The 12,647-nt window shown below is 36.7% G+C and overlaps 3 protein-coding genes and 1 pseudogene across 4 annotated transcripts in view; 1 reads left to right on the top strand and 3 right to left on the bottom strand.

Annotated features, from left to right (window-relative positions):
* LOC107619925 (ankyrin repeat-containing protein At5g02620-like) overlaps window positions 1–992 on the bottom strand; it is a 1,921-nt gene extending 929 nt beyond the window's left edge. The window contains exon 1 of the mRNA XM_021113754.1: window positions 367–992. Coding sequence (XP_020969413.1) covers window positions 367–931 — 565 coding nt within the window. The 5' untranslated portion in view covers window positions 932–992. The remainder of the gene's footprint in view (window positions 1–366) is intronic.
* Window positions 1,812–6,055, bottom strand: LOC107619927 (annotated as a pseudogene).
* LOC107623784 (seipin-2) lies at window positions 6,769–9,719 on the top strand. The gene is made up of 2 exons (XM_016326157.2): window positions 6,769–7,989; window positions 9,042–9,719. Exons 1-2 carry the CDS (start codon window positions 6,835–6,837, stop codon window positions 9,537–9,539), a joined length of 1,653 nt encoding a protein of 550 aa, XP_016181643.1. The 5' UTR covers window positions 6,769–6,834; the 3' UTR covers window positions 9,540–9,719.
* On the bottom strand, window positions 10,419–11,799 carry LOC107621874 (aquaporin NIP1-2-like). 2 transcript variants are annotated; one of them, XM_016323857.2, is made up of 4 exons: window positions 11,597–11,799; window positions 11,102–11,524; window positions 10,956–11,017; window positions 10,420–10,850 (listed from the first exon to the last, which is right to left on the bottom strand). In XM_016323857.2, exons 1-4 carry the CDS (start codon window positions 11,705–11,707, stop codon window positions 10,646–10,648), a joined length of 801 nt encoding a protein of 266 aa, XP_016179343.1. In that variant the 5' UTR covers window positions 11,708–11,799; the 3' UTR covers window positions 10,420–10,645. The 2 variants fall into 2 exon arrangements, with proteins under 2 accessions (XP_020968595.1, XP_016179343.1); XM_021112936.1 differs by lacking the exon at window positions 11,597–11,799 and having other exon boundaries at window positions 10,419–10,850; window positions 11,102–11,530.

Genomic DNA, 12,647 nt, shown 5'->3' on the forward strand with positions numbered 1-12,647 from the left:
GTTAACATATTTTGTGATTTATAATTATTAATATTTTTAATAGTATAAAATTATATTTAATAATATAAAATTATATATTTTTTTTATAGTTAAATACTAAATTTTAATAAAAATACTAATCCTAAAACTTTCTCGTACTTAAGAATAAAAGGAAAGTGTTAGGTAAATAATGACTATCTTGAACAACATGAACAACCACCAATCATATAAAAATACATTACATTCTAATTTAATGCTACTAATTAAATTTAAGATTAATTTATTCTTTTAACCTTATTAATTCACATTATTTACATATTATTCAAAAATATTGTTAGTTACCTATACTTTTCCAAAATAGAAAGATAGAGAGAGAGTTTGTGTTACCAAAATTTTCGGCAGCAATGGTAGAATGAAGAATGGTGTCACCACTACTTCTTCTGCAGTTAGAGTAGTTAATGGGAGTCCCTGGTTCCTTGTGGAGCATATAATGAAGGATCATGAAAGCCTCTTTTCTTCCATGGAAAGCAGCAAGGAAGAGAGGGGTCTCGCCATCAACGTTTCGAAAACTCACCAGCTCAGGATCAGCATCAGCAATGACCCGAACCATGCTGATAGTCCCCACGGAAGCTGCAAGGTGCAATGCCGTGTTCTCCCTCTTGTTCTGCATCCTCAGAGCCTCTCCCTTACTCCTCTCGTCTTCCAGAATCAGATCCACAAGCTGTGAAACCACCTCCTCTTGGCCGTCGGTGACCGCCAGGTGTAACGCGCTGTCACCTCCTCTGGTCATCGTTGCCGTGTGAACTCTCTTGTCGATCTTGTAGATCTCAACCACTTCCTTCCATCTGCCTTCCATGCACATTTGGAAGAGCTGCTTCATATTCTCTTGTTTGTTTATCGTCTCATTGCACGTGACACTCTCAATATGATCAGCATCATCATCACTTCCCATAACTTCTCACTCCCTCGATAATCTGTATATCATCAGCATTCAGCAGCACTTTTTATGAATGTCAGTGTATTTATGTTTTTAAATAATATATTTCTATTTTAATTTATTGGTCATTACTTGGATATCAAGTCATCTTTTTCCGATCCTACCGAATAAAGTGGAGATGTGTTTATTTGTTCCCACTTTCCACTGTTGCATTGAATCTCCAATCTGCAGGTTTTGTTTCGATTAAGTCTCTTCCTCCTCTTCCATTCTTTTTTATTTATTATTTAAAAAGGATCGTTCCGTAGAAAGCGAAAAAGGGCAGGCAGCAATTTTGAAAGATCCAAAATGAATTGAAAATGGAAATAATTCTAAATTTACTGCCTATGATGACAGATTAATCCTACATGTTTGGGACTTTTCTTTTGTCCAAGAAAAGAATTTTGATTATACTATATTTTAAACATAAAAATACATTAATTTAATTTTAAACACACATAAAAACAGTAAAAGTATGGATTATCGGTTGCTTTTGGTGAGTATTAGTGCTAAATTCCCTATCCAAGCAAAGCCACAATAAGGTGCATCTTTTATAAAGGGTTTTCTGATCCTACTCTTTAAGTTACTCTTAGGTCTTGTGAGTGTAAATGATTACTCTTACTCTCATCAATTGATTACCTTTTATATTAGTATCATAGGTAGAATGAAAATATTAATAAAATAAAAATTAAATCAATCTGACACAATAAATAACAGAGCAAGATCACTTATTTATTCTCAAAGCGCACAAGAAATTTTCCTACTTGTTTTTCGTTCTCTTGTTGATAATGTTTAGTGTGCTTGCATTACTAGAGCTAATATTTGTTGTGCTAGCTGTTAATAGATTCTCTCAATGAAATGCTGTAAACCAAGGTCTTATGTTTTATAAAAGCGTTAATCCGTAATCCGTCCCAGTAGGAAGCAAATAATAAAACAAGAAGAAAAGGAGAAATGTTATAATTAGAGTCGAGTGGCTTTGTAGCTACGCTGTGGCACTTTCCGAAACGTAGCCCATATAAGATCAATGTATAGTGGAAACTGAGCCAGAGCAAAAAGTGTGACTGGCAAGCATGTCACTGCATATATTGGAAGTGCAACATCCCTTAGCTTGTTCCGAAGCACAAGAAAATGCCCAGCACAGAAAGATACCAGCATCGACGTTATTGACATGAACAACGCTGTCAAACCCAATATAAGCTTCCGAGGAAGATTATTCCCGAAATCATACTCTTGATACCGAGATGTTAGTATGGACAGGAACAGCACCACCCCGGTAACAGAGCATGCAAGAGCAACAAGTGATGCCATGGCGAACACCTTGAATGCCGCCGTGCTTTCCAACGTTGGCACGCCCGTGTCTTCTTGGACTCCACCAGGTACTGTGGTGGAGGTTGCAAAGGCCACCGTCGCAATCAGAGCAGCCACCACGGAGCAAGACTCTGAGGTTTGCTTCAGCCATTCCCCGCCGCTTTTCACGAGCTTCTGGTGAGATTCAACCAACACCTCTCTCGGGGTTTTGCAGTCTTTGTTGTATCGACCAAAGAAACGTGGTGGCATAGAGTCTTTGACAAACTGGGTGCGTGAGTCATATTAATTAGTCTTTTGTAATAATAATATGTGTAAACTCAGGTGCAGTCGACTTCATGTGAAGTTGATAGTTGAGAGTCGTTAAATAAAAATTTAGTCAAATAAGTCAAATTATCTAACAGTACCAGCTATCAACTTCACCTAAAGTCGACTGCACCTGAGTTTCCATCTATTATATCTGAATTAATTCAGATGAAGACTTACGTATAGTTATTTTCATGTGAAGTTAATATCTAACAATCGTTAGATGATGATTTAATCAAATTTGTTAAATCATCTAATGATTTTTAAATATAATATTAACTTCACATAAAAATAATTACGTACTTACCATATACCACTTGAGTTCCCAGTACATTTGCAGGGCTGCTCCGGGAATGATCCAAGGCGTATAGTCACCAAGCTTGGCCGCCAAGTGCAGCGCACTTCTTGTTGCAATCCATGTCATGCACTGCTACTGGAAACATTTCCAGGATTCTCTCCACCATTTCTATTACCCCATTCCTTGCTGCTATTAATATCGGTGTCTCCATCTCCTTAGTAGTAGCTCTGCTGGTGGAACCATGCTGCTCATTTCTGCTTCTATCCAAAGCATCATCTTTATAAACATTATATGGAGATGTCCCTTGATCTTGATCTTGAGGTCCACTACTACTGCCATTGCCATCATACTCATACAAGGATACTCGCTTCAGAAGTTCGTTCATTACTTGATTAGACCATATGTGCTTCTCCTTCTTTCGCCCTATCCTCTTGAATATGTTTGTCCCTTTTAGTAGTACAAAACATATATACCACATTATCACTAAACAGCACACTAATCCCTTAATTATGTCAACCATGAATTAATCCACAACGCCCTATATATATGTTTGACATACCTTTTCCAAAGATTACCAGGATAGCCGTGTATATAAACGCGAGGAAGCCAGCACAGCATTCATAATTTTCTGGAAATAGGGGGTGCGACCAAGCTTCAGATTCCGACCCTAAACAATTATTTATATCTTGCTAATTAGATTCTTATCTATGTTGAGTATATTCGAATACATTTTATAATAATAATAATAATAATATGTAGACATCACCTAAGGAGTTTGTGTCAGCATTAATTTTCTCTTGTGCTTCACCATCCCCTCCTTGTCCTAATTGAGTTTTCAGATATACTACTTTCACATACAAAAATTGAAGCAACATTTTTAGTTAAAAGTATACATGTGAGTATGTGTATCACTAATTAATAGTTCATCCCTCACCTGATGAAGAGTCTGTCTCAATTTCATTGACAGTAGATTTCTCTTGTGCTTTAGAGTCCCGTCCTAGAGTAGTTTAATTTTCAAATATTGTAACAAAATAAAATTGTTATATCAAATCATAACATATGGTAATTGTTGTGCATGCACTAAAATGCAGCCCTATGGTCTCACCTAAGAGGTTTGTCTGAGAAGCAATTCTTTCTTGTGCTTCAAGGTCCCTTCTTTGAGTTTTATTATGCTTTTTTCTTAGTTTTCCAATCAGAAAAGTTGCCACGGGGAATTTGGTGGTAGCTGGTGGATACATAACTATTGAATCAAATCATTCCTTTTGCGGTACATAAGACTCAAATTAAATCACATTAATTGCAATTAATAGTAAGTAATATAATTCTTCAATGACTTGATTTATATGTACCGATGAATAAACTACACTAACAGTAAGGTGCAAATTATATCAAAATCAAACTTATAATTGATTATTTTTGCATACCAACCGAGGCTGCATTTTTCATCAGGGTCATAAAGTCTACGCATGCCTGATAATTCTTTGGATATCTAGTTTTGCCATTGTCTCTCGTTTCAGCTTGTGGCCGGTAATCAGTTTCAGCTTTCAGTTGCTTCACACGTATACCTTCCAAAAATATATAACGCAGTAGTTATAATAATGAAATTGAGGATAAAAGATATAAGTACTATATACTAGGATATAATATATATCTTTTTATTTTTTATTTTTAAAAAGAGTAAACTATAAAATAGTGTGAATTAATTAATAAGAGTTACCGTGATAAATAAATGTTTCTATTCGGCCAAGACGACTGCCACTTTTAAAAGCAGAAGGCTTGGTTGCAAGGAAATGGAGAGGAGTGGCTCCCCTTTCATTCACCCAATTCACAAGATCTCCATATAAGTGAATTATTTGGAATGCTAATTCTGTAAAACAGCTCAATTAGACACACATAAATCAAGAAAGAAAATTAAACCAATCCATGTCTCTATCATCATTACCAAAAGAATAAGTATAAGGAGCCAATGGCCTAATCGTACGTGTATAATGGAGGTTTAGGGAATATTAGAGATATGACCATTAGTGTTACATTGTTCTGTCAGGTTACGCTTTTGGGATGAATAATTTTATGATATGGTGTTAGAGTTCTAGATCCGAAAGGTCAAGAGTTCGATGTGAATCCCAAAATCAACTTAAACTTTTGGGATGAATGGTTTTATGACATGAGATATTTATTATCCTGGTATCCGGATGGTTATTATGGATAGTATAAGTAATGTTCATTTTATTCATGGACCAAAGATTTAGTCCATTGTACATATTGTACGCTTAGGCCATTGGCTCCCTAGCACTACTCTTACCAAAATTGTCGGCAGCAATTGTAGAATGAAGAATGGTGTCGCCATCATTTCTTCTGCAGTTAGAGTAGTTAACGGGAGTCCCTGGTTCCTTGTGGAAGATATAATGAAGGATCATGAAAGCCTCTTTTCTTCCATGGAAAGCAGCAAGGAAGAGAGGGGTCTCGCCATCAACGTTTCGAAAACTCACCAGCTCAGGATCAGCATCAGCAATCACCCGAACCATGCTGATAGTCCCCATGGAAGCTGCAAAGTGCAATGCCGTGTTATTCCTCTTGTTCTGGATTCTCAGAGCCTCTTTCTTACTCTCCTCTTTCACAATCAGATCCACAAGCTCTGAAACCACCTCCTCTTGGCCGTCGATGACTGCCAGGTGTAACGCGCTTTCGCCTCCCCTCGTTATCTTTGCCGTGTGAGCTCTCTTCTCCTTCTCATAGATCTCAACAACTTCCTTCCATCTACCTTCCATGCAGATTTGGAAGAGCTGCTTCGTATTCTCTTGTTTCTTCATCGTCTCATTACACGTCACACTCTCAATATGATCAGTATCATCATCATGATTTCCCATAACTTCTCACTCACTCTATAATCTATGTATCACCAGCATTCAGCAGCACTTTTTATAGTGATTAGTGAAACTGATCAAAGCTTATGAATGTGTATTTATGTATTTGAATAATATATTTCTATTTTATTTATTACTTGGATATGAAGTTATCTTTATCCGATCCTACCATATAAAGTGGAGATGTTCATGTTTGTTCCCATTGTTGGATCTCCAATCTGCAGCTCTTTATTTCGATTAAGTCTCTTCAATTCCTTTTTTCTTTATCTGACAGCGTTCGTTCGGTTGGAAGCAAAAAAGTGCAGCCAGCAACTTTGAAAGATCCAAAACTGAATTGAAAATAGAAACAATGCTGATTTTACTGCCTTTGAGTATGAGAGATTCCAACATATTTGGATTTTATATTGATTGGAACTGTTTTTTTGTCCAAAAGAAAATTCTTTCAGAGGAATCCTGTTCGATTATAATATATTTTAAAAAAAAATCTAAACACATACAGGTTATGGAATGTTTTATTTGTTGCTAATGGATTGGTTGCTTTTGGTGAGTATCTATGCTGAGTTTCCTCTCCAAGTAAAGTCACAAATTGCACCTTTTCAACGTGTTTCACGACGAGGATTATAGAATGAATAAGTATAGGGAGTCAATGGTCTGAACTTACAATGGAGGATTAGGAAGTATTAGAGATATGACTATTAGTGTTACATTGTCCCGTTAAATTACGTTTTTTGGGATGAGTAGTTTCATGATATACTATTAGAGTTCTAGATCCGAAAAGTAACTCCAAAATCAGCTTAAGTTTGATGTTTATTTTATTCATGAACCAAAGATTTAGTCTATTGTACACATTGTACGCTTAGTCAATTGACTCTCTAGCACTACTCTTATAGAATACAATTAAAAGACTTTGTTATCATTTAACCTTCAAACATCAAATGTTATGTTTCTATCATAAAAATAATTTAAAAATTACTAATATTTTTTAATTTTACAATATATATTTAGTTAATGTATTTTAAAAATAATAATAAAAAAATTAATTAATATTATAAAAATAAAAATAAATAAATAAAAGGCAACCCAATCTTCCAGCGTCTTCCCTCTCCGAGATGGACTCGCCAGCTTCATCAATCCACAAAAACGACGCCGTCCGCCTCAATCACTGCTCCTCCTCCTCTTCCAACGCCGTCTTCCACAACGCCGAGGAACCTTCTACCTCGAATTCTACGGTTTCGGATCCTCAACCCCTTTCATCACAACCTCCAATTTCGCATCCCCAACGACCTTCTCCGGCCGCCAGAATCCGCCGCCGGAAAATTAATCGTGATTCCCAGGGCAAGGAACCGGAAATTTCAGCTCCCGATTCTTTCCTCACTTCCGAGAGCAGCGATTTCACCAATGGCGCTAAAAGCAGCTCCCGAAATCACAGAGGCCCTCGAACATCAACAAAGGAAGAGGAAAGTCCTGCCGAGAAATGCGATTCGAACGAAGCAAAACGTCAACGCGCTCGCGCAGTTCAAGCTTCAAGTTCCGTGAAAGAAGAGAACAATGTGAACAACGAGGAGTCGACGGTTACCACAGCTTCGAAAGACGACTCGCCGGGGGATTCAGCCGAGTCACCGATTCAACACGGCAACTCGTCCTCGAGTTTCCTCGAAATAGTTGCAGGGCTTGTAATTAAGGCGATCGCATTCGAAATCAAGCTAGTCACGATGTTTGTGACGTATCCGCTATTGTTCGCGTTTCAATGTTGCATGTTTTGCGTGGACCCATTGGGGACGACGAAAAAGGGCAAGGCTTTCGTGACAGGAGTTTTGGCGAGAGTGCGTGACGCTGTTTATGGTCGTGTGGGGCATTACTTCAAGGGTTGGTTCAACGAGAACGATTCAGTTTGGAGCTTGGCGCTTCGTTGCGGGTGGGGGTTGTTGTGGTCGATCTACGTTTGTTGCGTCTTGTTTGGGCTCTTGGTTAATTCTTTTGTGGTGAGTGGGCTTTTGATGAAGTGCTTTGTGGAGAAGCCGATTCGGACGAGGGAAGTTTTGAACTTTGATTTCACTAAGCATAGCCCTGTGGCTTATGTGCCCATAATTTCTTGTGATGCTGTTTTTGGTGGAAAATATTCTGAGAATTTGAACAACGACGTTGGTGTTACGAGTACCAAGTGGAGGGGTCAACGTTTTATACCTTATAAGCACAAAGTGCAAGTCACTCTCTTGTTGACAGTTCCTGAGTCAGGATACAACAGAGATCTTGGGGTCTTTCAGGTACAGATAAATCTATCTGACTCCTTTTCTGCAAATTTTGTTTTGCTTTGTGATTTCGGTGATTGTGATTTAGTTCTAAGCAATTTTGTATGTTCTGTTACACTCTGAGCTTAGGAATCATAGGGGAAGTGATTGTGATTTGGCTTTGACAAATAGTATTGAATGGCCCAACATTTAATCCTCACTTTGTTGGGCAAGCTAGCAGGGTTTTTTTTTTTTTCATTTTTCTTACTCTGATTACACTTTCTTCAATTAATAACTACAGAATTTGATTTTCTTCTTTGTTTACATTATTAAAGTTGTGGACCTCGTCGGATAAACCACTACGTCTATACCTCTCTTTAATGTCATAGGTTTCACTTTTATAGTTGAGAGGATACACTGTAAGAATGAGGTATTATATGTTACTATGGAAGAATAAGGACCTTTGATGTGGGGTAATACTATTTGCAGTCATGAGTTTTCACCTTTGAACATTGTTTTGTGTGTAAACTCTGAAGTTTCATTAAACCTTTCCCTTTCCAACTCCCATTAGTTTCTTATTTGTGTTACTTTAGTATTGTTGGCATGTGGTTGGAAGAAATTTTGGTAAATGATTTATCAAAAACGGAGAAGAATTTTTTTGTTGTAAACGTGATCATAGACTTTTAAGAATGTGTCTCATTTGAAAGGAGTTCAAAGGCCTCCTTTCTTGCAGTGTCTCGGTCACATCTATTGAAATTTTAGACGAGATCAGTGGAGTCTGATTGTTGATGCCCTTTTCTAAATGTAATGTTGAGTTCTTCGAGCAATCTTTTTCATTATTTCAAGCCAATGTAGACTTAACATGAAATTTGTGTAAAAACATCAAAAACATTTTCGAAGGCCTTTGCTTAATAGCTCATACTTTTAGGTGAAATGATTCTTTGACGTGTTATTTATCTATGACTAGTGGATTAATTGTATGATTTCTTCAAGCATCTTTGTTAAAACTGTTAGAACTAACTATGATAACTACAGTGCATAGTTTTCCTATTGCCTTCTTTTGAGTTTCTTCTATGACTCATTTCTAGGCCAGAGTTGATTTCCTATCGGCTGATGGTAGAACCATGGCAAGCTCAAGTAAACCTTGCATGTTAAGATTCAGCAGCGAGCCTATACGATTGATCATGACTTTCCTCAAGATTGCTCCTCTTGTAACTGGTTATATGGCCGAAACCCAGACTCTGAACGTCCATATGAGAGGTTTCATTGAAGGGAATGAACCTACTTCGTGCCTGAAGGTGACACTTGAGCAGCGAGCTGAATATCAACCTGGTGCTGGCATTCCTCAGATATACGATGCATCTGTGGTTATTGAGTCCCAACTTCCATTCTTTAAGAGGATTATTTGGGTTTGGAAGATGAGCATATTCATATGGATCACGATGATGGTATTCATAATTCAGTTACTTTTTGTTCTGGTGTGTTGTAGACCTGTAATTATTCCTAGAACAAGGCAAAGGGTTAGCAGACCTGCAACCCAAAATAATCATCAGGTACAAAATTTAGCAAGGCATCCTAAATTCTAACTTTTTCCTTTCTTTTTTTTTTTTTTTTTTAATTTTAATGTTCATTTTTCTGTTAAATTCCTTTACAGTCACAATGTAGTCTTTTAATTACATGCGATGTATAATGTAATTTTGTGTAACCTGTTAATTTGTTAATGAGGTATATGGTTAATCGTTCCTGTATCTGTTCATTTGATTTTTTTTTTATTTTTTTGTATTATCTGTTCATTTGATTTAGTTGTATACTTTTATCAATAAACAGCTTCATTCCGGAATGTTGTATCCTATTATGACAAACTTGTATGCAATGTGCTCAAGGAATTTTGACACTTCTGAGTTCTTTTTTTTTTTTTTGGTATTTACACTTCTGAGTTCTGATTACCTATTTACCTACCTCGCGGATGAAGGTTTTTGTTTTTTTCAACCTTGGATCTTTTTTGTCATACCTTGGATGTTGTTGTTTGGAGTCGTTGGACACCTTTTGACAAACCCATAGAAAATATGAAACAGGATTTGCTAGGAGTATTGTTAAGGGCTTAAGGCCCAAACAAATGATTGAACTTCTATAGCTGTGTTTGGTCATCTTCCAAGCTCATCATGTGACCACGTGGTTAGGCTCATTTCCCTTTCTTATTCAATACTGTACTTTTAATTTCACTGTTAAAAACACTAATGATGACTAATTATAACTAATTGATAGCTACAAATTACAAAATTTGTTAGCATTTTAGCACTCCTCTTAATTTAATTCGATTGGACTAGTCCTGATTGAAGTGCCTAACTATTAACTAACGATAAGTTAACAAAGAATTAATTACATATTCCGGTCGTGGACAAGATATTTAAAAAACGTTTGGACTTAATTTAATACAAAAAAAAAAAATTTGAGGAAGAAAGAAAAAAACCGAAAGATTATTTTAACATAAAATACAATTCTGTTGCCTGTTGGACTTAATAACATACTCGTTAATACAGCAAAGTGCAAACTTTATATTTTAGAAGAAAGTTGGGACTAAAGTGTGTATATAGTACAACGAAAGGCCACGTGAGAAAACTGAACTGTGTTAAGAAAAACCATACAACGTGTGATGTTGAAGACTAGGAACATGTTTGCTTATATCTGATCTCTAGTTACTCCCCTTGAAGAAAGAGGCACTCTTGGTGATCTCACGAACCGGCTTCTTTGTGTACCTAACGAAATTGTAGGTCCATGCACCAGCCACAGCTCCAACAATGGGTGACACCAAATACACCCATATTCCTCTGTATTCACTGTGCACAATAGCTGGTCCCAATGATCTTGCAGGGTTCATTGATGCTCCCGTTAATGGCCTATTCAAAAATAGTTGAATGATATCTTTTGTTTCTAGATGAAAAATGTCTTATTTCAAATTTATATTATATATTTTTTGTTAGGCTTAATGTTTAAGTCAATACCCTGCAACGAGCACATTTAGTAGAATAGTAGATCCAACTGCAAGTCCAGCCAATTCACCAATCTGCAAAATTTAAAGCTCAAATGAAATTATTGTGATACTAGTGTTTAATCCTCATGACACAGTCCTTTAGATAGAGAATGTTACCGCTCGGTTATCAGTGGCCACCCCAGAAATGACGAACATGAGAAAGAAAGTGATTATGAATTCAATAACGAGAGCTTGAACGTGAGTCACAGATGGAACGGTTCCGGGAAACTGGTTATCCTTGCCCGTAAATAAGAGTCTGAGAGCACCACTTGCAAGTGTGGATCCAAGAACTTGAGAGAAGATATAAGCAGGAACCTGGTTCCAAGGGAACCTGTTTATGGAAGCAAGAGCAATGGTAACTGCAGGGTTGAAATGAGCACCAGATATGTGTCCAAGAGAGTATATTAACACCATCACAAGCAACCCCCAAACTGTTGCGATTCCTGCAAGTGTCACCACCTTGTCGTTGTTGAGGTTCACAACCAATGAACCACACCCTGCAAATATCAAGAAGAACGTTCCCACTACCTCTGCTACCATCTGCATCATATTCATATCCATTCAAGACAAAATAGGCAAATAAATAAACAACACACATACATACATACATACCTTTTGCAGAAGAGGCACAGTGACCTTGGTGTCTGACTCATCTTCATCATTGGTAACACTCATTACAACATCTCTGTTATTATTATTATTATTATTATTATTATCTGACATGACTGAGAATGAAAGCTAAGAGACAAGAACTAACAAGCTAAGCTAAGGGCAGAAACAAGCAATACTCTCTGTCAATCGAAGTTGTGTGTGCCAATGCAATTTATAGCAACACAAAAGTGCTAAAGAGAACAATGGACAGAGTCACTGTACTGATAGAAAATAATGAGATTATTATTATTATTATTATTGTTATTATTAGGCTTTTCCATTTCTTCAAAGGATATATGATGGAAACAAGATTCGACTCTAATGATTCAATCAACTTTAAAAGTATTTCATTCTATTTAAATTGAAATATTTGTTATTTTACTTATTTGCATGTGTCCATAAAAATTTATTGTAATATAGCTGATGATAGATAAAAATATTCTTGATTTGCATATACAACAACAACGTCAACATCAACCAAGCCTTGTCCCACTAGTTAGGGTCGGCTACATAGATCAAACGACGTCATTGGGTTCTATTTTGTATCACGTCTACAAAAAGAACATTTATATGTAGATCTCGTTTGACCATCTCATGGATGATTTTCTTAGATCTTCCTCTGCCTTTCATCCTTTATCTATCTTCCATCTCATCCACTCTTCTGACTGGATATTCTGTTAATCTTCTTCTCACATGTCCAAACCACCTGAGACGCAATTCTACCATCTTTTTTATAATAGGTGTTATTTCAACTCTCTCTCTTATATTTTCGTTCCTTATTCTATCTAATCGCATATGACCACTCATTCATCTCAACATCTTCATCTCTGTCACACTTAACTTATGTTCATGCTCCTCTTTGACTGCCCAACACTCTGGATCATAAAACATAACCTTGTCATGGTATTCACCACCTCCATGGATTTTCCTGTTAGAGTGCATATATTTCATGTCCCAAATTTTAACCTTCTGTCGCTCCGACCTTTACCTTTATTCTTTTTTTTGTGAACTA

Source organism: Arachis ipaensis, chromosome B10 (assembly GCF_000816755.2).
Source record: "Arachis ipaensis cultivar K30076 chromosome B10, Araip1.1, whole genome shotgun sequence".
In the NCBI taxonomy this organism is placed as follows: Eukaryota; Viridiplantae; Streptophyta; class Magnoliopsida; order Fabales; family Fabaceae; genus Arachis; species Arachis ipaensis.